Here is a 26,025-nt window from a genome sequence, read left to right as displayed (position 1 = left end):
GAGCTCTCCCTCCCTCCAGTTGCTCCCTGTGGACTGTTCCTGCATAACTGGTGAGGAAATAGCAGAGAGAACGTAGACAGGAGATGACGGACCTAAGCTCACACACTACATCACAGACATGGCATGTCAGATGGATGTAAAGAAATAACCACAAATTTATATGACAGGTTCACAGGGCAAACAGTAACTGGCAATCTCACTTAGTTAATTAATAATTAATAATTAATACATTTTTTTTGAGACAGAGTCTGTATAGTCTCTAAGGATTCTTTAGTTTCTTAGTTCTCTTAATGGACAGTACTTACTTTGAAAATATAAATAAAGCATTTTCCCAGTCACAATCAGTAGAGGAAAAACCTTAAATTAGGGAACACAACCATGATTATTATTCAAGCTTGAATCTTAGTTGCTATTAATGTTTTAAGGTGTAGCATGGAAAATGTTTGTCTGACCAGAAACGCTGAGCAGTTATGATGTCTGATTTATTTTATTAAAGTGACTGTGCAGTCTGCCTTGTTTTCAAAGCCTGTTTCTGCAGGTAAGACATACATACACATCTGGGCATGGCTCATTGGTTGTGTTAGTAATTGTCACGCTAAGCACAAGACTGCTGTTGACTGAACCAGCGTCTACAGCTTCAGTTTGTGGGAGGGTCTTGTTGGTATGTGACTGGAATAAACCAGGAGTGTTTTAGCTGACTGTTTTTAAAATGGAGGAGTGAGCCGGGCGGTGGTGGCGCACGCCTTTAATCCCAGCACTCGGGAGGCAGAGGCAGGCGGATCTTTGTGAGTTCGAGGCCAGCCTGGTCTCCAAAGCGAGTTCCAGGAAAGGCGCAAAGCTACACAGAGAAACCCTGTCTCGAAAAAACCAAAAAAAAAAAAAAAAAAAAAAAAAAAAAATGGAGGAGTGAGTGTTCTCCAAATTATAATCAATAATTTATTAAGAATAACTGTTACATAGTTAGAGCACTACCTGTCTATAGATCTTCGATCTTAAATTGAGGATGAGTTAAAATAACAGGCTGTTCAGAATGAAAAAATCTTTAATAATAAAATTAGAAATGTGCTGTCATGAACCAAGTTCATGTGACTGCTCTCATAAAGTGATTAATGCTGAAGTGGCCTGTGGATTTGTTGATTGGCTTCATTCATTCACTCTTCATTCATTCATTGTCATTGAGCCTTCATGACTGGCTAGGCTTTCATACTGAAGAGGTGGTGTAAATCCTTATCTTAAAAGCTGGCTTCCCTTTGAGAACTTGTAGTTTGACATTTAAGGGGGAATCTGTGAGGACATAAACACACCCAACACCTTTGCCTTCAAGACTAAAAATCAACAGGTTCTTTTGTGTCTTTTGTGTCAGTACCAGAAAATTTCTGAGACAGAATTAGAACTCTATGAAGCCTAGCAGGTATTTAATGAATAGCTGTGGATGGATTTAGGGATTAGCAATGGAGATGAGCTATGGAGAGCCCTGTCAGGTAGTTCCTTCCAAATGCCATGAGAAGGCTAGGAACTATGTCACAGGGAATTGGGAGAACCACATTTCTTCCTGTCGTGCTGGTCTGACCTGGTTGAGGGGTCTCCAAGGAGGAGGTACAATGTGAGCTCAACTTTGCAGGCTTATCAGGATGGATGGGCATTTGTGTCCTTGTGACATCCACAGTCAATGGCACATTCTTGACATTGTCTTGTTTCGTTTTTCCAAAAATCAGTGAACATTTGCTATTCATTTTAATAGCTCAAAACTTCCAAAGCAGATATTTTATGTTGTTGAGACCAGCAGAGGTGGCAAAATAATTTGAAAATTCTCTTTCTTTCTTTCTTTCTTTCTTTCTTTCTTTCTTTCTTTCTTTCCTTCCTTCCTTCCTTCCTTCCTTCCTTCCTTCCTTCCTTCCTTCCTTCCTTCTTTCTTTCTTTCTTTCTTTCTTTCTTTCTTTCTTTCTTTCTTTCTTTCTTTCTTTCTTTCTTTCTTTCTTTTGAAGACAGGGTATCTCCATGTAGTTTTGGTGCCTGTCCTGGATCTGTAGACCAGGCTGGCCTCAAACTCACAGAGATCCCCCTGGCTCTGCCTTCCAAGTGCTGTGATTAAAGACATGCGCCACCACTGCCCTACTGAAAATGTTTTTCATGTTTCACCCGATAGAGAAGTTTGAGCTTGGTTCAGACCCTCCGCGACTGTCATGACACCTTCCGGACACTGAAGTATGCGCTGGGTTTATAGACATCTATGGCTATGACACCAGGACCTGGGAGCCTGGTCAGGAAGGAAGTCACAATGATCTGGGGTGCTTTTAGACAGAGTACCCACCCTGTGGATTCCAGCGTTCTACGCAGTTCCATCAGGTCTCCAACTCCAGGGTTGCACAGCTGTTGTTTTCCCTATAAATTGCCTCTTATTAATTGTTTCCAGCTTCTCTGGAAGCTTTGGAAAAAAGAATTTTCATCTAAAATGATTTTTTTTAAAGGTAGGGCCTCGTACTGTAGCCCAGGCTGGGCTGGGATGCAATACGTAATGCAGGCTGTCCTTAAACTTGTAGTCATCCTCCTGAGTGCTGGAATTATAGGCGTGTACCACCACACCTGATTTAACTTCCTTTGTAATTGCTTTAAACTCACAGTTCCCCTGTCCCTCTTCTTCCTGCTTGATTTTGCTGTTTTAAAGAGAGATGAAGGTCACGGATTCGCATGAATGCCTGGGAGGGCGAGGGAAGTTGGCACAGTGCAATCTAAGCTCATATCTAAATTCTTAGAATTCAGACACACGTTCCTGAGGTCCTATCTAAAGTAAGATGTTTGTCACTGTTGAGGTATCACCAGAAACAATCAGTCAGTGCTGATTATCGAGTGCAAGACTGTTATTACAGACAGTTATTATTAAAAGAATCTGCGGTGGAACCCCAGAGAGGTCTCTTGGAGACCTCAAGGCTGCTTGCAAAGCCGTCACCAAGAGCTCTCCCTGCACAGCATCTCCTGCCAAAAACAGGACAACTGAGCACTGTGCTCGGAGTGCATATATATCCTCAGGGCTCAATATAAAGAGGCCCAAGGATCAAATAATAAACAAGATCTATCAAAAGACTGCAACCTTAAACAAACCTGAATGTTGTCCATTAGCCTGGATAAACTGGCAGATTGAAGTGTCCCATTCCCAAGGTTTCAGAGAGTGAGGTGCCCTCCAGTTCCTGTTCACATTTAATTAAGTCATCCGCACACCTTGCGGTGAATTGTCTTGATAACCATGTGTAACAGCTGACAAGGACCCCTGGCATCCCGGCTCTCACTATCTGATCTTAAAGACCCGAAGGAGCCTGCCCATCACACTACCCTCACTGCTGCCCACTGGATAAAGCTGGAACCCTGGGTGACTGGCTCAAGTGAGGCTCTTTGTTGGATAAACAGAAACCATCCCTGGCCAGCTCAAGGGCAGGAAACGCCTTCAAGGACATTTAAGAAACTCAAGGCAGTTGAAGGTAGGACTCTGAGTGAGCCATACAGAGGCAGACAAGCATGTTACAGGGCTCTGAAGAGCGGGACCTTCTCACTGGATACCATCGTGACCATGCACAGGGTCCAGCAGTTCCTGTATTCTCTGTATCTCATATTAATTTTTTAGATTACAGAGTGGTGGAATTCATTCCCACTTGGACTAGGTGGCAGTCATTACTTGTGATGGCGAATCTTGGTTGTCAACTTGACATACCTTAGAAGATCAAAGAATTGCTACCATCAGATTGGCTTGTGGGCATGACAATGGAGTCTTTTTAAAAAATTGATAATAGATATGAGAATGCCCAGCTCACTGTGGGATGAGCCATCTCTCGGCAGGTGGGCTTGGCCTGTACATAATGAAGCTGAACTATGAATCTGGTTTCTGCTTCAAGTATTTGTCCTGAGCTCCTGCCCAGACCTCCCTTGATGATGGACTGTCACCTGTAAACCAAGCAAACCCTTTCCTCTCTGGGCTGTTTTTGGTCATGGTGTTTATCACAACAACAGAAAGGGCTAGTTAGAACATGACATGCTCAGGAAGTCAAGTGGGAAATCACCGAGCTAGACTGGGCTTTCTGCTACTCCTAGGGCAGTGTAGTGTGAGCCACAGTGGGAAAGGAACTTGGCCTGAGTGAAATGCCACAACTTGTAGCCAAGGAAAGCCATAGTAAATGTGTAGGCCTTTTGAAGTAAATTGTGCTGTAGTACATATACTATATTGTTTGATGTCTTGGCTGCCTTAAGTGTGTAGTCAACTCAGGGGCAGCAAGAGCATCCACAGTGTAGGCAGCCAGGACTTCTGCATGTCAGAAACACCATGCCATCCAGGCACAGGTCTACATCCTTTTTGTGGTTCTTGGTGACTTCTGACCTCTTTTCTGTCTCTATGAATTTGCCTATTCCAGGTACGTTCTGGAGGTGGATTGTGTAGTAGCCATTTGGTGACTGGCTTATTCATGTCATAAGTCACTAACTAAACAAATGTGTGTTACATTGGGATGTATGCATTTTGAGGTAGCCAAGTGGCTATCAATACCAGCCTGGGAAAAACATCAGTGTAATTGTTCTTATGAAATCTTTGCGATCCACAGATTCTCTTAAAAGTGGGGGAGTTCTCACAGTACCTGGTGCTAGTCCATCTTGCTGTTAGAGGTTCTTTAAAAAGCCAACCCATGACAAAACTTACATCAGAAAAAGTTGATATTTTGCATGTTCAGTTTTGTTTCTACAAGCTTAAAGAGTGAATTTGCAAGCACCTCCAAGACTATTTCTTAACTAAGAGTAGCTTTTTGTCTTAGTGGATAATGCAGAATCCTCCCAGGAACAGATTTTTGTGCTGGAACTCGTCCAGGAAGAACTTCCTGAAACAAACCCAGAGAACAGTTCAGGCGTTAACATGCAACTCTAGGAAAAAAATAGTAGGATGTGTTTCACTTTGTAACCTTTAAAAGATTCAAAAATAAATGGTGAATGAAAGGCATTTAAATATTTAAATTTAAATGGAAAGAGAACAAATAGCTAGTATTTTTATTTTTTAAAAAATTAATTTTGATTATATCCATTGATGTGTTTGGCTCATGTCTAAGAATTTGAAATTCACTAGCATCATATTGACTCATGTTCTTAAAGCCTCTTGATTCAGTACACAGATTAGTTATTACATACATGTAAAAGAGAGATGAAAGGAAGAAAATGTACAGACTATAAAACAATTTGAAAACTAAAGCAGTATTATTAATTGCCTGGTTCTAGCATATAATACTCTAATATTAACTTTTTTTTTTTTTTTTGGTTTTTCGAGACAGAGTTTCTCTGTGTAGTTTTGGAGCCTGTCCTGGATCTTGCTCTGTAGACCAGGTTGGCCTTGAATTCACAGAGATCCAACTGGCTCTGCCTCTTGAGTGCTGGGATTAAAGGCGTGTGCCACTGCCACCTGGCTCTAATACTAACTTCTTAATAATAGAAATGAAAATTTACTTGTCAGGTGGGGTGGCGCACACCTTTAATCCCATCACTCAAGAGGCAGAGACAGGCAGATCTCTGTGAGTTTGAAGCCAGCCTGGGCTACCAAGTGAGTTCCAGGACAGCCAGGACTACTTAGAGAGACATGTCTCAAACAAATAAACAAACAAAAAATGTAAGTTTGAGATGAAAGGCACTAATATTATGGGAGTTTTGTTACATTTCTGGGATGTTCAAATTTACTTAAAAATATTATACTTTGTAAGCTGGGCATGGTAGTGCATGTCTTTAATCCCAGCACTCAGGAGGCAGAGGCAAACAGATATCTGTGAGTTCGAGACTAGCCTGGCCTACAGAGCAAGATCCAGGACAGGCACCAAAACTATACAGAGAAACCCTGTCTCAAAAAACCAAAACCAAAACCAAAAAAAAAAAAAAAAAGTTGTACCTTGTAAAGACAGCAACTTAAAAAAAAAATCATTTTACCAGGTCCCGCACTGCAAAGCGGCAATCCAAAGTAAGTTAATGATTTAAAGACTGGTCTCTTGTGTTTAGAGAGCATTCAAGGTCATTGCTAATGTCAGGGACATGACCACTTAAACATTTGCACTGCAGGCTGAGTTTTTGGCTTCGGCTGTGTTTTCTAAGAGAGCGATTTCAGGTCTGGGTCTTGGCGGCAGGTGGAGAAGGCGGTGGAAGGGATTGGATTTTGTCATTCTTAGGATGCGCCACAGCGACTTGGAGTGACAGACTGTAAGAGACGCTCATTTTAAGTCAAACCGAGTGTCAAAGCGGGAGGCTCAGAATCAGCAGCTGTTCAGGTCAAGGGTCAGAGAGGGTTTTGACAGGCAGAATTTCTTTGGCAATGGACACCCATAAGGTTGGTTCATAAACACTTTCTGAAGAAAGGATCATGCCCTAAGTTTGATCCTCAGCACTGGAAAAATAAAAAAGACAAAAGGGAGAGTTTAGCATCTCTTAGAGATAACTTCAAAGCAGGAGTTATAATAGGCACCCTTTTGTTGTTATTTAAAATATTTGTGTGTGTGCCTCTGCACACACGTGTTGGTGTGGAGGCCGGAGGTGAGCCTCAAGTGTGCTGTTGACCTTGTCTCTGGCACCTGGGGCTTGCTGTCTAGGCTGCCTGGCTGACTTTGAACTCAGTTCCTGATGCTTATGTGACAAGAACTTTGCCCACTGACCTATTTCTCCAGCCATAGTCTAAGAGATCTAAAGAAATATCAATAGCATCATAGAATTTGAAACATTTGTAACAAAATACTTGTTAATATCAGATCCATCTGGTTATTCCTACAAATTCCTTTTTCCCTTCTTTCTTCCTGGCAGACTTGGATTTGTAGGTGGTTAGGATAAAGACCGCATTACTCTCCCATTCTGGCCCCTCCTCCCCTTTTCCCCACAGCTGGCTGTGCCACAGACTACATTTCAGAGGAAGAGGAAGCCCTGTAAGGAAGGCTTAGTGCCTCTCTCTGAACAGGTGTTGGCAACATGAGCGTGGGAAGGAGGCATCCTGGGCCACAGAGATGAGGCCATTATAGCTATACCAGAAATCTCACCAAGGCTCCAGGAAGTGAGCCTGTTCTCCAGATGCCCTTAATCCCGTCTCTCCTGTATTCACCCGAGAAAAGGTGGCGTACCATGGGTGGTCAATGGCCAGAGCGTGCCTTCTGCATCAGCTATGATGGGTTTGGTCTAGTGGCTGAGAAGGCTGGGATGTGAGGAGAAGAGGAAATGGTGTGTGTGTGTGTGTGTGTGTGTGTGTGTGTGTGTGTGTGTGTGTGATATAACATGACAACCTGAACCGCTTGCTCTGTGTGTGTGCGTGTGTGTGATATAACATGACAACCTGAACCGCTTGCTCTGTGTGTGTGTGTGTGTGTGTGTGTGTGTGTGTGTGATATAACATGACAACCTGAACCGCTTGCTCTGTGTGTGTGTGTGTGTGATATAACATGACAACCTGAACCGCTTGCTGTGTGTGTGTGTGTGTGTGTGTGTGTGTGTGTGTGTGTGTGTGTGTGTGATATAACATGACAACCTGAACTGCTTGCCGCAGAGGCGCGGCAGGGACACCTCCTCTGCTCTGTGCTTCCCTTTAGATCTAGGAAAAACCAGGAATTTGGACATCCACCACTGTTTCTGAGGCTTTATTACTCTGAAGACTAAACACGCAGATTTGAATAAAATTTTTCATTTGCTCACGTCTAGACAAAATGTCGTCAGTTCTCAGTTTAACTCCATGTTTTCCATGTTCCATGCTCTCATGCTCACTCAGGTACACCACCTGATTTTCTTTTTAGTTGCACAGGCATTCTGAGCTTCACAGGACGTTCCCTCACGTTTTCCGGACTGTCTGGTCAGTTTCCTTTCTCACCTGCATGCCTGTCATCTGTTCTTCATTCAGATGTCACCTGTAACTTGTTTCTGGTCTCCAGACTGTGTGAAGACAGACTCTAAGTGTATCACAGTTGTGGTTTTAATTTTGATTTTTTTCTCTTTTTCTGATGTGCTGTATGCGTATGTACATGTTCATGTGTGTGTGCATATGTTTTTGTGTTGAGGGTATGATTTTGTATGAGGCCAGAGGTAGCTGTTAAGAGGATTTCCTCAATAACTCTCCATCTCAGTGTTTGAGATGGAGCCTTTCACTACTTCTGGAGCTTGGTGATTGGCTAGACCAGCTGCCCAGTGAATTCCAGGCATCCTCCTGCCTCCACCTTCCCAGTCCTGGGTTACTAGAAGCCACACCTGGGTTTTTATGTGGCTTCCGGATCTTCAAACTCAGGCCCTCTCGCTTGCATGGAAGCACTTCACCTGAGGAGCTGTCTTCCCAGGCTTGATTCTGTCTCTGTGAGTACTGGGTTGTCCTCATTTAGATGTAAACACCAGGGCAGAGAGTCTGTTTGGTTTGTTGTAGATATGTCCCCAGGGCCCTGTGCAGCATCCATCAGATAGAACTTATCCAAGAAATACATTGAATCAATGCCCTGCAGCTGTAACATATGATCTCGACTTTTGCGTTAGACAAACCTGGTTTCAAATGGTGTCTCCACTTATTCTCACAGCGTGATCCTCGGAAGTTAAGTAACCCTGACTCCTAGATTTCCTTATCTGTAAAATGGGATGCTAGTCCTGTCAGGAGATCAGTATCTTGTCTTGCTATGAGGTCAGTGACATTCACACACGTAAAACAGGCCTATAGCACCAGGCACCTGAACCACGAAGTAAGTGCATGCCGTCTTTCAGCCTCTGTAAGATCACATGGAAAGGAGTCATCATGAATTCCTCTGCGGCAGCTGAGCTGAGCTCACGCTCCAGGGTGCTGGAAGGAGTGCCCTATCGTGAGCTGGTGTTTACCTAGCTGTTCAAAGTCACGCTGCCTTATCAATTATTTGTTTTGGTTTTGATCTCTTTTTCTTCCTTATGCCGCCAGTGTGCATTTCTAAGTTGTGAGTGCTTGGGTTTATCTTTCAGTTCTGGTTTGATGCATATTGTCCTCCGATGTACTGCAAACACCTGGATTGTATGAGTGTGAATAATCACTTCGCTTGCTGTGTGCACACTGCCGTATGCTCACATCACATTTATGGCTAGAATTGCAAAGTTTTGTTACATTTTAAAGCTAATGTTTTTTACTTGCTAATTTTCCCCCCTACCAGAGTATAGTAACAAAGGAAATACTTTTATTGTTTTATCCTTCTGTTTGTAATTATTGTGTGGGTGAGTGGGTGCAGCATACCACATGTGTAGAGGTCAGAGAACAACCTTGTGGAGTAATTTTTCTCTTTCTACCTTTGTGTGGCTTTGGGGCTTGAGATCTGGCAGCCAGCCTTTCACAAGTACCTTTGCTCACTGAACCATCTGGTTGTCTCTGTTTTGTTTTATTTATTGAGACAAAATGCACTTATTTACAGCTATCAGGATAAAAATTTTCACACACACACACACACACACACACACACACACACACACACACACACACACCGTATCTCTGAGCTTTTGGCTTGGCCAAGAATTGAGAGTTCTGATCAAACTCCTGCTCCTGTTAGGGATGAGCAAAACCATTTATTTATGTAAGATAATTAGCCAGTTTACAAACCAATTTATTTGTTTAGGAAAAAGCATGTCAAGTTTTAATTAGCAACTAATCAAATTATAATACTTCTCTTGGAAACACTAGTGATTTTAGACAAAATCTCAGACTGATGAGTGCCTGAAGCCCTAGAAACAGTACGCACACAGTGTGTACAGTCACACAGTGACCTCTGCTGCAGTGGCTTAGACAGGGTCCCACCTTTTAGCCTAACACTGAGGCAGGAGGGTGAGCTGCTGGGGTTACAATCAGGTGCCATCACCCGCCGCCTAGCGGGAGAAGAGCTCTTCTCCTTCCTGTAGTCAGGCCTGGGTGGCCACAGGGAGGGACTAACACCACACCCTCAGCCCCAAGCCCTCAGAAGACTGAGTTCTCTAGGTCCTTAGGAAGCTGGCGGAGCCACTAATTACCCCGTTCTTAGAGTTCTCCTGAAGGTCGCTGCCCAGGAGGTCTGTTCTAGACCTGCTTTAGGAGCCAACTCCTGATGGGAGAGCGAGTGGTCTGAGACTTGACATCTCAGCCCATGGGAAACCTCAGTGGTCTGTCGGGTCTTTGCTTTGTCTTCAGCTAGTGAAGAGACTCAGGGACTCAGCTGCTGAGGGCTGCAGAGGGAACCCAGTGGTTTGCTGTCGGTCAGTGATGCTGACACCTCACTCTTTTTTTTTTTTTTTTTGGTTTTTCAAGACAGGGTTTCTCTGTGTAGCTTTGCGCCTTTCCTGGATCTCACTCTGTAGCCCAGGCTGGCCTCGAACTCACAGAGATCCGCCTGGCTCTGCCTCCCGAGTGCTGGGATTAAAGGCGTGCGCCACCACCGCCCGGCTGACACCTCACTCTTAAAGTGGAAAGAGTTTGAGAAACAGTGTTTTCCTAAAAGCATATTGTTGATTAAGCATTTAGTTATCTGTGTGTGTGTGTGTGTGTGTGTGTGTGTGTGTGTGTGTGTGTGTGTGTGTGTGTGTGTGAGCGCGCGCTCACGTGCACGCTATGAAGCAGGGACTGACCGCTTTGCCTATGTCTTCCCTTTCTCTTCAGCTCATCATAGTAACCTGAAGCTCTTCCCTGCTTGTCTAGAATCTAAACTCCACAAGCATGGCAGTGGGTTGTCTGTGGCCAGTCACCCTGCAGGAGCTTAAGTGTTGACAGAAGCCTTGCTAAGTAGCCTAAGTTTCCTTTAGCGGACTTGGGATTTAAAAAACATTTTAGATTACGCATTTTTTTTGAGAATTTCACACACAAGTACTACATTTACATAATAATTTCTACCCTTCCTTCTCCCCACTCCCATGTCCCTCTCAAATTCATGACCTCTTCTTTTTTAATTAGTCTTGGAACTTTGAGACGGTGACCGGAAGCTTCTGCAGGAAATGCTTGGTGTCCCCTCACTCGGGGTTGCCTTCCCTGATTTCTGGGTATCTAGATTTAGACACAGACACAGTGTGAGTTTCTTCTTGGTCTTCTCTGACTCCTGGACTTTGAAGACACAGCTGGGCCAGTTTCTGTTTTCGTTTAGTATTTATTTATTTTATTTTATTTTTAACAAGCAGTGAAGTTTAAGGTTGTTTACCTCATTTCCTCTCTTTATTTCTTGCTTTAAATGGGGAAATAAAGGAGACTGAGTGATGCCCATGTGCCATGATTGCAGTGTAGTTTGAAAGTAGCTACCTAAAACAAGCTAGTTTTGTAGCTAGGCGTTAGAGAGATGGCTGAGCAATTAAGAGCTCAGGCTGCTCTTGCAGAGAACCCAGGTTCAGTTCCCAGCACCCACATGACAGCTCACAACCACCTATAACTCCAGTTCCAGGGATCCAATGCCTTCTTCTGGCTTCCCAGCACATACATGCTACATATGCATGTCAGCAGGTGAGCACTCATACACTTAATAAAACAAGTACAATTTTAATGTATAGATAGCCGATTATTTCTGCTTTCCAAATATATTCCTGTATCAATAAATACAATGTAAAATCAAGGACTTAAGGGCTGGAGAGATGGCTCAGCAGGTGTTGAGGCCGGGGCGGTGGTGGCGCACCACATGCACGCCTTTTGTCCCAGCACTCGGGAGGCAGAGGCAGGCAGATCTCTGTGAGTCTGAGTCCAGCCTGGTCTACAAAGGGAGTTCCAAAACAGCCAGAGCCGTTAAACAGAGATCTCAAAAAAGCAAGAAGCAAACAAACAACAACAACAAAAGACAAAAGTGCTTGTCACTCATGTAGAGGACCCGGGTTTGGTGGTTCCTACTCACGCCAGGCAGCTCACAACTGTCCTTAACTCCAGTTCCAGGGGATCTGATGCCCCCTCTGGCTTCTACAGGACCGCAGGCTCATGGTGCATATTCAAAGCAGACAGGGATACATCTGCATAAAAACCTATTTAGAAAATTAAAAGGAGAAATGCTGGTGGCCAGGTATAGTGGCTCATACTTGAAATAAAGCAGGTAACCGAGGACGTGCTATGTCACTAACTTAACTCTGAACAGTGAAGACATGGCTCTCATGACTTTCCAGCAGATCTGGAAGAAAATGAATCAAGAACAGGGACTTCTGTTGGTGACATTGAGTCCAGAGTGAGCTTTGGCACCATGCATCTCTCACAGGCCTTCCTCCGGCAGAAGCAGAGTGAAGTTGTGAAGGCTTCTTATCCTTCTTACTGATCCCTGTGCCTCCTGGTGGGAGATGCTACCAGCTTCTACCGTTGTGGCCTTTCAGAGACAAAGTCCTTAGTGTGCCATTTACAGACTCATGGTCAAAGGCTCGTCTGTCTCCTACTGCATATTTTCTCACCTAATTTATAATTAGGGATGGCATTAATGACTTAATGCCCAAAGCTAAAACAACTTAAATGAGGAAGGCTGGAAGTATTGGTTTAGCAGAGAGGTAGATTTTGTCATGAGTCTGCTTGGCCCTGGTGACTGCTTGTGGGATGAGGTGACTGTGGAGGGCTGACCCTTTTTTAATTAGAACATTGGTGGGAAATCTTCACAATGATAAGGCCAATGAACCTTAAAAACAGTTGCTCAAAGATGATAGCTTAAAAAATATAATCAAAATCCCCTGAACTATAGGCAACCCATGACTGATGAGAGAGTCAGCCTTGCCGCAGGGTTGAGCTCCCTAAATGGTTGTTCAATACAGAGAGGTCAGCCCTGAAACCATATACACACTCAACAAAAACAGCGTTGGCTGGTTGTATTGATATATTTGTACATAGATATCATTTATACATAGGTAATCATAGTAATTGGAGAAGAAGAGGCTATCAATTTGAGAGTGGGGCGTCTTAGAAGGAGTTGGAGGGAAGGAATTGGGAGGGGCTGGAAGGAAAGGGAAGGGAGAAAGGGCTGTAATTATGTTTAAATTAAAATTTAAAAAATCCATTGTAAGGAAGGGAATGTGAGGGTTGGGGAGATGGCTCATGGTAAAGTGCCTACTGTGCAGGCATGGATAGTGCAAGTGTGTAAGCTTAGCACTGGTCTGAGTGGATGTATCAGGCGGAGACATATAATCTAATCAATGAACTTCAGGTTCAGTGAGAGACCCTGCCGCAAAAACACTTTGGAGAGCCATTGGAGGAACACAGGTGATTGGCTTCCACACTTGGAGGTATAGGCCAGAGTGAAACATACGTATGTGTAATCCCACCCCCACCCCCAGCCCCCAGGAAATGTGAAAGCCGGATAAAATGATACGCACGTATATTACAAGATTTAGTTATGGAGCACGGACGGTCTCCAGGGGTGGTGTTTTCTGCTCATATCTCCAGGGGGTAGAAGATTGTTCTGTCTTGGGGAGAATTAGGAAAACCCTGCTCTGCTGGGTAGTCTTCTGTCAGCTTGACGTCTGGGAGGAGGGAGCCTCAAGTGAGACAATGCCTCCGTAGGACCGGCTGTGTGCAAGCTGGAGGGGCGTTTTCTTAGTGATCGATGGGTGGGTGGGAGACCATTGTGGGTGGGGCCACCTGGGCTGGTGGTCCTGGGTTCTGTAAGAAAGCAGGTTGAGTAAGCCATGGGGAACAAACCAGTAAGCAGCACCCCTCCATGGCCTCTGCTCAGCTCCTGCCTCCAGGTTCCTGCCCTGCTTGAGTTCCTGTCCTGACTTCCTTTAGTGATGATCAGTGATGTGGAAGTGTAAGGCAAACACACCCTGCCCTCCCCAGGTTGCTTTGGTCTTAGTGTTTCATCACAGCAGTGGTGACCCTAAGACACTTAGGAATTCAAACGCTGTTATTCCTAGGGAGAGGAGTGAAGGTGTGGTGCTTGTATGTATCAGTGAGTTAACTGGTAAGACTGAAGCAGTTCTTATGTACCTTAGATTCCTGGATCTTCAGTTTCAGGTGGTTGTAGTATTAGTTGGCTCTGAAAGTGAATTTGCCTTTAGGAGCTTAGAAGTAGGAAGTCCACAGGAAGAACCTCGGAATCTGTTTCCCTGAGGCTGTTTTGAAAAGAAGGGAAAGTGGTGTTTCCTGTTTTCTTTCTTAACCGGCGGTGGTGGCGCACGCCTTTAATCCCAGCACTCGGGAGGCAGAGCCAGGCGGATCTCTGTGAGTTCGAGGCCAGCCTGGTCTCCAAAGCGAGTTCCAGGAAAGGCGCAAAGCTACACAGAGAAACCCTGTCTCGAAAAAACCAAAAAAAAAAAAAAAAAAAAAAAAAAAAAAAAAAAAAAAAAAGGAATCTGTTCAGTATCAGCGTAGAAGAAAAGCAAGCATTTTGTAGATGAAAGGAACAAGTGTGGGCCAGAGTCAGCCGCTCCCTCCAGGGGCAGCTCTCAGGCCAGAGGGACGCCAGTGCTTCCCTTCTCCTTGTCTTCCTAAAACTATCTTTCTCAGATGTGAAATTCTAAAGTGAGGTATACAACTTCCAGGAAGCCTTTGTCACGGCCAGTCCGGGGCCATCTGGAGTTCTTAACCCTTTCCCTGCTGCACCTTGGCTCTTTAGTTGTATTTAGTGCAGCCTGTGATCCCAGCCCTTGGGAGGTGGAGGCAGGAGGATCAGGAGTTCAAGGCCAACCTGGCCTGAGCTGCATAAGACCTGTCTCAACTCCCCTCCCCACATAAATAAAAATTAAGAGATCCATATGTTCATATGTAGGGTATGGAGACTTTCAAATAAAGAGAGAAGAAGAGCATACATAAATCTATTTACAGATGGTGACAGTGAGCCTTCATGCCACATGAAGATCTTCTTTCAGGAAGATAGCAGTGTAGCTCCTCCATTCCTTCATCTTCATACACCCATGTAGGCTCCCAAGCGTCCCTGCTCTGTCTTCTCCATACACTCTACCGAAGCACTAACATTCGAGACAGTCTTCCACTTACGAAGAGTTAAGGCAGCCCATTTTGAGCTGTTAGTTTTACTTTCAGAGGAAAAACCCAGTGAAAGTAGCCAGCTCTGTAATGTACAGTAACAGACAGTGGTGTTTCAGGGCTGTGCCTGTGGAATGGAGAAGCTCCTTCTCTGCTCTTCACTGAGGTCAAAAGTTAAATTTGTGTTAAGAATTGCAAAACTTCAAAAAAAAAAATTCAAGCCCTCTTGACCACAAGGTGTGCTTATGCTCATGACTGTGGCCTCAGAGGCCGGACAGTGTGTGGCTCATAAGCAACATGAGATAATTTTTGTTTTGTTTTGTTTTTGAGACAGTGTCTAATGTAAGCACGTAAGCTCAGACTGTCCTTGGTTGGCGTTGAACTCCTGATCTACCTGCCTTCACCCCCTGGGATTAGAGGCTCACTCCACTAAGTTTGGCTTTAGGAACAGCTCGATGCCTTTTGATTCCTTCTGTGTTGATCAGAGGTGTGTCTTGGGGATGACAGCTTTTCCTTTTTGATCACACGTGACTACATTTAGTTGTTGGGAAATGCTGGAAGTTTGGCGTCTGCACGAGATGCACGAGAGTGGGAAGCATCTTGCTTCTCTGCTCGACCCTTTCCAGCAGTCCCTAGAAGTGTCCTGGTCTTGGATTGCCTCAGAAACAGTCACCTGCTTTAGCTTTAACGAGGTGGCTTCCATCCCGTCCAACTTTCTGGAAACACACGTAGCTTCTTGCGCTGTAATGACTGTGGGAATCACTCTGCAGCTGCCAGAGGTTTTTCTGGCCAGGGAACTTCTCTTGCCAACTATTTTCTCTAAGAATATCTCCCTTTTATGTCTGCTCAGCCAGGAAGTGATAGCTGTGTCTCATGTTCTTGCTGTTTTGAAGACGGCAGTGTGGTTAAGGGAACGGGAGGGGTAGGTGCTGAGCTCCAGACCTAGTCACCAACCACAGTCTCTGAAGGTTTTATAGAATGGAAAGTTCCTGGCTACTTAATGCTCTGCCCTGTTCTGTCCTGGCACTCTTCCTGGCCGGGTGATTTTGGAGGTCCCTTACGTTGTCTGTGTCTAGAATATACGATGTCAAATACATGGTTTTCTCAGGGGTGAGTCTGAATCTTTGTGTCGTTGGCCCCTTGTTTTACCTTGCTTCCTGAGGAGGGAGCCTCAGTTGAGAAAACGCCTCCATAAGGTTGGGTTGTAGGCGAGCCTGTAGGGCGTTTTCTTAAGAAGTGATCAGTGCAGGGAGGGCCCAGCTCACTGCGGGGCGTGCCAGCCCTGGGCAGGTGGCCCTATGAGCAGGCCAGGGGAAGCAAGTCAGCAAGCAACACCCCTCCATGGCCCCTGTATCGGTTTCTGCTTCCAGGTTCCAGCCCTGCTTGACTTCCTGCCCTGACTTCCTTCAGTGATGGACTATGATGCAGATGTGTAAGCCAAATAAACCCTTTCCTCCCCATCTCGATTCTGGTCATGGTGTTTGCCATAGGACTAGTAACCCAACTAAGACAGCATGTAACGTATTGGGTTTGTGGCATCTCCATATGTATTTGTTAGTTGTTCTCCTCCTCTCCCATCCCTCCTCCCTGTCTCCAGCTCACCTTCTGTAGTTCCTCCTCCATCCTAGCTTATAGCTTATTACATGCAATCCTTCGTCCTGTCTGCTCACCTCGCTAGGGCGAGTGCACACGTGGGAATAGACGTGCCAACAGCAGGGTGCACACATGCTCAACTTTAATTTTTTAAAAAAATTTATTTAGTTATTTATGTGTATGAGTGTTTGTGTGCATATATATCTGTGTGCCACAAATGTTCCTGGTGCCCTTGTAGGCCAAAAGGGACTATGGACCCCCTGAGATGGGAGTTACAGACAGTTGTAAGCTGCCATACAGGTGCTGGACTCAAACCCTAGTTCTCTGTTAAGAGCCAATGCTTTTAATCATGGAGCCCAGAGTCTCTCCAGCCCAGTCTACTGTTTGTTTTTCTTTTTCTCTCATATATTACATCCTGACTGCAGTTCCCCTCCCTTCCCTTCCTTCTCCCCGCCACCTCTCTCTCTCCCAGACCACCCCCCTCCACCTCCCCTCAGAAAAGAGCAGGCCTCCCAGGGACATTAACCAAACACAGCATAACAAGCTACAATAAGACCAGGCACAGACCATCACATCAAGGCTGGATGAGGCCACCCAGTAGGAGGAAAAGGGTCCCACAAGCAGGCAAAAGAGTCAGAGACAGCCCCTGCTTCCACTGTTAGGAGTCCAACAAGAACACCAAGCTACTCAGCCACAACATGTATGCAGAGAACCTAGGTCAGACCCCGACAGGTTCCCTGATCTTTGCGAGCCCTGTTCAGCTGATTCTGTGGGCCGTGTTCCTGTGGTGTTCCTGGCCCTGCTGGTTCCTCTGATCCTTCCTCCCCTCCTCTGCCCGACTCCCAGAGCTCCACCTAATGATTGGCTGTGGGACTCTGCATCTACTCCCACCAGTTGCTGCATGAAATTCCTCTGATCCCTCTCATGATGATTCTGCTAGGCTCTGACCCCAAAACACGCTGCAGAGGTCAAAATGTAGGTGGAAGGTTTTGTGGCTGGGTTTGTGTCCCAGTCCCTCCACACGAGGCCTTGCCTGGTGACAGAAGATGGCCGGTTCAGACAGACTCCATGTCCCCCATGGAGGGAGTCTTTGCTAGGCTTACTCTTGTAGATACCATGGAGTTTCCTCCACACTAGGTTTCTATCTTGCTCTCGAAATGCCCCCAATTCCAGTCATTTCTCCCAGTATTTTCTCTCCCCCCACAACACCTGATCCCTCCTGTTCCTATCCCCGTCCCCAGTCACCGGTGAAATCTATTCTATTTCCCCTCCCCAGGAAGATCCTTGCAGCCCCCTTTACAATAGCCACAGACAATATAAAATATCTTGGTGTAATGCTAACCAAGCAAGTGAAAGGCCTGTATGATAAAAACTTCAAGGCTTTGAAGAAGGAAACTGAAGAATCCAGAAGATGGAAAGATCTCCCACGCTCACGGAGATTAACATAGTAAAAATGGCCAACCTGCTGGGTTTCTAGTATCAGTGGTTGAGTATGTCTTAGAATGGACAGACTGACGCTCCTTGCTTCCCCCCACCCTCCTTCCTTCCATTATTTCCAAGCTCAGTTCCATTTCTTTAGTCTTTAGGGTGGAATGGTCAGTTTCTACAGAAGTTTTGTCAGGAGCAGTGCGGCTCCTTAGGTTTACCGGTTTTATGGAGGCCCTGGTAGCCGAGACCAGACCCTCTTTACTGAAGTGCCCTGCATTTTGATTAATTGCTTTCGGTTCCATTTCTCTCTAAGACTGCTCAGCACTGAAATTAGGGGAGGAGCTCTATGACACTCAGCTCAGAATGGGAGGCACAGAGATGAGCTGGGTGTCACCTCACTTCTATAATTTTTATGTGCCCTAAATAGGACTGATCTTTTTTATCATAATGTTTTGCATTCTAAACATGTCTTGGCTCTTTAGAAAATCTGTCCTTTCTTTCATGGCCATTTTGTCTAAGTCTGATGCTGTGATATACTCAGGGCTGCTCGAAGCCTTTCCGATTCCATGCTAGGAACTCCAGTTAGACTGGGTGGTAGTTCAGCTTTGCTCCTTCTTGAGGCCATCCAGCTTCCCATTTCTAAGAAAGCACCATCTAAAGACCCCACAGGCATTTCTGCATGCCTGGCAGCTTGTGTCAACCATGGTAGTAACTGGCATGAATGATGTGCAAAAATATGGATATACAATCAATAAACATGGATTATATCTCTACGTATGCATGGTACTGCTTGCTCAACCCCTCCCCATGGAAAGCTGATCTCATAGAAAAACATCTAATGGTTTAGAAGTGGATTCTTTTGGTAACTAAATAAACCAGGAACCTAAGTTTCATGTTGTTTGGGTTTTTATTCAAAGTGAATGGAATCGATGCACTGGGAAGATTCTAGTTAATACCAGAATGAAAAAGGATGAAGAGGATAGCCGCTACTTGGACACCTTCCTTTGTGTGCATCTAACTCACCTCGTAGTATTATGACAGCGCTGCCACTGCCAGCCAGACCTGTCCTGTCACTCTGCCCCTGAGAGACCGGGTCCCGAATCCGAGTTAGATTTCTCCAAGGGGGTGTGCAGACGTCCCCTGTGAGCACAAGAGGGTGTGCAGACTTCCCTCCTTGGAACTGTCCTAGAAACATTCATAAAACTTTTAATAGGTTCAAAATGTGCTTTTGGACCGTGTGAGGGTTACTAACTTAGGCAGCACTGGTGAGCCCCTGTGGTGTGCCAGGCTCCTTTCGGAAGCAGAGCGTGCTGTGGGAGTAACAGGCAAAACCCTCGAGCTTCTGTGGGTTTAGGAAGAAACAGTGGTTGGAGGCGTCGAACCCTCCCTCCTAGCGGTGGCACAGGGAGGTAGTCTCACCCTTGTTTTACAGGGTGGCGGGTGACCAAAGTGAGGACGAGAGCTGGGTGTCACCAGCACCCACTCCATGCTCGTATGTGTGACCACAGAAGTGTGTCCTTGAGCCACGCAGACACAGTCACCTGAAAACGAGTGAGAGGATCGTAGACGCTGGGGCTGATCTGACTGCTTTTCTTTTTTTCTTTTGGAGACAAGGTTTCATTATGTAGCCCTGGCTGTCCTGGAGCTCTCTATATAGACCAGGCTGGCCTCAAACTCACAGAGATCCGCCTGCTTCTGCTTCCCAAGGGATTAAAGGCATGCACCATCACACCTGGCCCCTGACCACTCTTCATATATTGCTGCATTCCATGTATGTGCTAGAGTGTCTGTATGTGTGCATGTGTGTGCAGGAGCCCGAGTGTGCCAGGGGAGGTGTCAGGTTAGCCGTGACCGGAGCCGGAGTCGCAGACGGTTGTGAGTCACCATGGGTCTTCGACAAGAGCATTACGTGAGCGCTTTTAGCCACTTGGGCCATCTCTCCAGCCCTCTGTGTTTCTATATGTACATATGTAGAGGTATGTGCATGTGTAAATGTACACATTAAATTATTATTTATTCATTGGCAATTTCATACATGAATGCAATGTATTTAGATCATATCCAGTCCGAGGTTCTCCCCTCATGCTCTCTCTGTCTCTGTGTCTCCCGCCCAATGTCATTCCACCTCTTCATCCTTCAATTACCCACGAGTCAATTAGTGCTGTCCACTACTTGTGCAAGAGTGTAGGGCCATCTGCTCCAGTATGGGCAGCCTGCTAGGGCTGCACCTCTCAAGAAAAATGACTCTTTCAGCAGCTATCACCTGCTAATAGCTCTTCAGTTCAGGGCTGGGCCTTGTGAGCCCCTCTGCTCCCCATACTTGGAGGAACATTGCCTGCTTGATCGTAGACATGTCATTTTAAACACACACACACACACACACACACACACACACACACACACACACACACACACGCAACCTTGCTGATTGGTTAGTGCTTACTTCCATAACGTCCTAGAGGTCAGGGCATTTCCCTTAATGGGGTTTTAGACAGCTCTTCTGTGCTTGGTGGCTGTCAAGGTCATAGCTGATCTAACCAGTTTCATACCACTTAATGCTTCCTGTTCTTTGCGCAATCAGATCTTTTTATGAATCTAGGACTCCCAAAAAGTTTCTGAGTATTCAAACTGTAAATATTTACAATACGATGTCCTTGTGTGGTTTCTGATGTGATGATGGTAACAGTACAAACACTCTTTCCCTTTAGGTTGGTGGATGACCGGTGTGTGGTACACCCAGAGGCAGGGGACCTTGCTAACCCACCCAAGAAGTTCAGAGGTAAGAAAAAAAATGTAGATAGTGTGACCTAAGAGGGCAGATTATTTCATGTCTTAAGGTAAATAATGTTAAAATTATACTCAGTGTGTCACTGAAGATTATTTCCAGTTCCCCATAGTGTTTGGTTGTTGTTGAACTTGGAGTGATCTATCATGAAGAATTATCTGAGTTTTGTTTTGCAATGTGACATCTACACACTGACAAGAAGTCCTAGCAATTAACCATGAAAGATGACCTTTTCAAGCCAGTTAATAAGAACTAAGTGCTATTTATTTATAGATTTCTGTGGCAGTCATATTATAGTGTTATAGTGTTTTACTGGTAGCTTGTTAATTATCTTTATGAATGTTCCGTGTTTCGTGAACGTAGCTTTAGTGTCACACCCATATGATGTGTGGTAACTAACTGTTGTCTTAGAGCTTGGTTCCAAGTGACCTCTGAGAAGCAGCTTCGTGGTCTCCTTGGCTGAGAAACCATTTGCAGCAGCAGGTTTATTATAACTCAGCTGCTGCAAAAGGATTAATAGGACTTGTAGAACATTCTAGAAAATGAAAAGTAGTGACTAAAACAACATAACAACTGCACACAAACATTAAACGTTAGGATCCTCATATGGGGAAAACACATGATGTCTTCTGAGCTGGAGTGCCTCACTTAATGCATGTCTTAGGCTTCTTTTCTTTCTTTCTATTTTTTGAGACAAGGTTTCTCTCTGTAACCACGCTGGCTTTCCTGGAACTCACTCTGTAGATCAGGCTGGCCTTGCACCACTACTTGCCAGGCTTTGACCAAAAGCAACTTGGGGAGGAAAGGGTTCATTTTAGCTCACAACTCATGGTCACACTTGGTCACTGAAGGAATTCAGGGTTGGAATTCAAAGCAGGAGCTGATGCAGAGGCCATGAAGGAGTGCTGCTTGCTCCCCAGGGCTTGCTCAGTCTGCTTTCTGCTTTCTTGTTTTTTTTTTTTTTTGTTTGTTTGTTTTTCGAGACAGGGTTTCTCTGTGTAGCTTTGTGCCTTTCCTGGAACTCACTTGGTAGCCCAGGCTGTCCTCAAACTCACAGAGATCCGCCTGGCTCTGCCTCCCGAGTGCTGGGATTAAAGGCGTGCGCCACCACCGCCCGGCCATGCTTTCTGCTTTCTTATACAACCCAGGCCTACCTGGCCAGGGGTGGCACTGCTCACAGTGGGCTGAGGCCTCCCATATCAACTACTAATTAAGATAATGCTCCAGAGACTTGCTTACAGGCCAATCTGATGGAGGCATTTTCTAAGTTGTGGTTCCTACTTCTCAGATAATTCTAGCTTGTGTCAAGTTTAAAACAAAACAAAACAAAAACAATACCCCTCCCCTCCACACACGCACACACACACACACACACACACACACACACAAAAACGAGGACAATATAATGTCTAGATCCATCTGTTTCCCTACAAGTTTTGTTTTTGTTTTTGTTTTTTTTTTTCCAGACAGGGTTTCTCTGTGTAGCTTTGCGCCTTTCCTGAAACTCGCTTTGTAGACCAGACTGGCCTCGAACTCACAGAGATCTGCCTGCCTCTGCCTCCTGAGTGCTGGGATTAAAGGCGTGCGCCACCACCGCCCGGCCATACCAGTTTTGTAATTTCATTTCGTTTACAACTGAGTACAGTTCCATTGTCTATCTATGCCACATGTCATTATCCATTCATCTGTTGATGGATACCTGGATGGTTCCATTTCCAGGCTATCGTGAACACACCAGCAATAAACATGGGTGTGCAAGTATCTCTGTTGTAGGCTATAGAGACCTCTGGACATAGACCCAGGAGCAGACAGCTGCATCATATGGTAGCTTTATTTTTAATTTTTTGAGAACTCTCTATATTGGTTTTATAAGGGCTGTACCAGTTTACACTTCCTTCAGCAGAGAACAAGAATTCCTCTTTCCTTGAACTTCTTTTTTATAAAACTTATTTTATTGTGTGTCTGCATGCACATGTGTGCTCCCAAGTATATGAATATGTGGCACCTGTGTGCTGCCCCCACAAAGACCAGAAGAGGTATTAGATCTGGGGTTGCAGGTACTTCTGAGCTGCCTGCCGTGGGTGCTGGGAACTGAACCTGTGTTCTTTACAAGAAGAGCAAATGCTCTTAACCACTCTTAACCAATCAAATGAGACAGAATCTTAACGTTTTCATTTGGTTTTCCTGATTGGCTAGGGATGTTGAACATAAAATGCTTATTTGTATAATGATAGTTTATGTTTCTTCTTTTGGGAACTATTTATTTCATCAGCCCATTTATTGATGGGCAGTTTTGTTTCTTTGTTCAGTTGTTACAGCTTATCATAGTCAGGGTTACTATCGCTGCAACGAAACACCATGACCCAAAGCAAGCTGAGGAGGAAAGGGTTGATTTGGCTTACACTTCCACATCATAGTCATCTCTGAAGGAAGCCTGGACAGGCACTCAAACAGGGCAGGAACCTGGAGGCAGGAGCTGACGCAGAGGCCATGGAGGGGTGCTGTCCACTGCCTTGCTCCCCATGGCTTGCTCAGCCTGTTTTTTTTATAGAACCCAGGACCACCAGCCCAGGGATGGCACCACCCACAATGGGCTGGGCCCTCCCCCATCAATCTTGAATTAAGAAAATGCCTTACAGGCTTGCCTGCTGCCAGATCTTATGGATGCATCTTCTCAATTGACGTTCCCTCCTCTTTGATGATCCTAGCCTATGTCAAGTTGGCATAAAACCACACAGCACACAATTCTTCATATAATCTAAATTTTAACTTCCCTGTCTGAGATTTGGCTGGTGAAGATTGTCCTCCATTCGGTCCATTCAATCTGATGGTTTTCTTTGCTGTGTGAAAACTTTTTAATGTTTTGTAGCTCCATTTCTTCATTCTTACACTGCTGTGCTGTTGGAGTTCTGTTTAGATGGTTCAAAAGAGAATAGTTTAAAAGGCAAACTGGGACAATGCAGTGTTTGTAACGGGGAAAGTCATGAACGTCAGAGTTTCACGGTATTGTCTGAGGACTGTGTCATCTAAAGTGGGTCACCTGTCGGGAGCCTCCGATGGCGTCTGTCACTGTCCCATGAGAATTCAGCTGGATAGCAAGAACAATGTCCACTGGTGAGGGATTGTAAGCCTTTCTGTCTTCCCAGAGACAGCCACTGAAGACATGTTTTGTATCATTATACAAATGTAGTTAAGTTATAATAGAAAGGCATGTGTTTCCATTAAGATGTTAGGCTCTCCCCCTTACAGCCTACCCTCTTCTGGGGCAGAATTTTTTTCATTTTATTTTTGTTTCTCAGTCATTAAATTTTACTCATAGAAGACCCCTTCTTTTCTCCTGAAAACAGCCATTGGATACTGCGGGCTGAGATATCCAAGCTCTCTCTGGGATCACGTGATCAAACTTGGTTCCCAGGGGTGTCCCAGGTCTTTGTGCTATGAGTCTCAGTAGCCTGATTCCTCTGTTCTCAGGGGGATTTTCCCTTCCCACAGAGCAGGTTGTATGCAAGTACAGGTTATCCTGGAGAACATGAAGGGTCTGAGCTAACAGCTCTGTGCCCAAGAGGCAAATAGATTCAGATGCCTGGGCCCCTGTTATGCAGTGGACAGGGCTTCAAGGTGTGAATCACTCTGAGCTGGAGCCTGGCTTTCCTGTAATCTGACTCTCAGCTCACCACCCTGCGGGTGGGCTCTCAGTTCCTGCTTCCACTTTAAAGTTAAACCTTCTGTCTCTCCATTTATCACCAGACGGGAAGGGTGTCCTTTCCTGTCGGGACCTAGAGATCCCCTTGTCTGAGAACCCAGCTCTTCTCTAAGATTTATGGATTCTCATCCCAGCAGAGCCCAGAGCAGAAGTCTCTGAGCTTGGCTCGCTTCTGTCCTGGTTTCCCCAGCGGCCAGAGGCAAACGCTCCCAAACGCTACAGTCCAACCTTAGGCAGTTTGTGGTTGCAGCTTGGCCTGCACCTAGTCTGCTGCTTGTGTCTGTTTCTCCTGCCCTCCCATCCAGCCATAACAGCCATCGCAGGCTCCTAGAGCTGATTCTGGGAATCACAAGCCCAGCATGTCCAGACTGCTCTGCCAAGTTCTCAGAACCATGTTTCTTTCTTAGATGCTGTGAAGGGACAATAGCCATCATCACCTTGGTTCCTCTCCTTCGCCGAGCATATGCTATTCTTAATTTGAACAGTTTTCGTTGTTCAACAATGAAATGTGACTCTCAATTCCTCCAATTTCTTGAGAAATTAACTTTTTTGGAACTAAAGTTCCAAATGGGTTAAAATGATGATTTTTCCAACTATGCATAATTGTGAAGTTTCATGTGGATGCATCATGAGAATTTTTACCTTTGGAGAGGATTTCTGCAACGTCTACTCCCTGCCTTCTGAAGTGCCAATGGCAAATCAGACTTCTCCCTGGGGAACCAATGAGTTTATTGGACTTAGGTACAGAGCATGGGTGAGGGGTGACTAGTAGGAGTGTGGGTGACTTAAATTACCTCAGTGTCTGTGTAGAGGGAGTTCCCTGCCTGCCTTCAGTCTCCCAGCCTGTACACTCAAATCCCTCCCTGAGACCTGAGGCCTGTACCATTAGGACAGAAATGTGTGCCACTAGCTAGCTGCTTAGGCCGGGGTTCAATGACCCTCCCACCAGCTCCTTCTCTGAAGGAGTGTCTGCAGTCCATCAGCCCTACTGGGATGATCTGCAAATAGGCACAGCTGATCTGATGAGGAAGGTGGCAGTTTGGCTTGGAGGACAATGACATCACAGTGGCCTTGTCAACAGAGAAAACCAAGTTGTAAACAAACTTCCAGAGGTCCTTAAAGCCTAGTGTACAGTTAGCTTCAGTAGAAATCACACAAGGAGAGCGCTATAGAAGCAAACAGAGTGGCTTTGTGTTAGGTGAGCTAAGAGCCATTGCTAACTAGATCCTTGGTTTTATTTATTCAACTTACTTGATTTTTTTTTTTTTTTTTTTTTTTTTTTTTTTTTTTTGATTTAGGGTCTTGTGTAGGGCAGGGTGACTTTGAATTTGCTATGTAGCTCAGAATGGCCTTGAACTTTGACACTCCTGTCTCCACCTCCTGGGTGTTGGGATTACCAGTGTGTGACAGCATGCCTGGCTTTCTCTGTTTTAAAAAAATAATCTTGAAACACAGTGGTAAAGGCGCTTGTCCAAGGGGGAAACCTGCCCTATTCCTTTTCTTCAAACACGTGTGTATCAGCTACGTTTCTCGTTGTGGCCAAATGCCTATGGAACAGACCCAAGGGAGGAAGGGTTTACTCGGGCCCATGGGTTGAGGCTTCTATCTGTTGAGTCAGGCAAGGCGTGAAGGCAGGAACAGCTTTGGACC

The 26,025-nt window shown here is 45.2% G+C and overlaps 1 protein-coding gene across 1 annotated transcript in view; it reads left to right on the top strand.

Moving 5' to 3' along the window:
* Positions 1–26,025, top strand: part of Itpr2 (inositol 1,4,5-trisphosphate receptor type 2) — a 436,608-nt gene that overhangs the window by 7,090 nt on the left and 403,493 nt on the right. The window contains exon 2 of the mRNA XM_052719262.1: positions 20,596–20,666. Coding sequence (XP_052575222.1) covers positions 20,596–20,666 — 71 coding nt within the window. The remainder of the gene's footprint in view (positions 1–20,595; positions 20,667–26,025) is intronic.

The sequence above is a fragment of the Peromyscus californicus genome, unplaced genomic scaffold (genome assembly GCF_007827085.1).
Source record: "Peromyscus californicus insignis strain IS unplaced genomic scaffold, ASM782708v3 Scaffold_6__1_contigs__length_162567912, whole genome shotgun sequence".
NCBI classification, from domain to species: domain Eukaryota; kingdom Metazoa; phylum Chordata; class Mammalia; order Rodentia; family Cricetidae; genus Peromyscus; species Peromyscus californicus.
The sequence above is the reverse complement of the archived record's forward strand: the minus strand, read 5'-3'. Positions and strand labels throughout refer to the sequence as shown.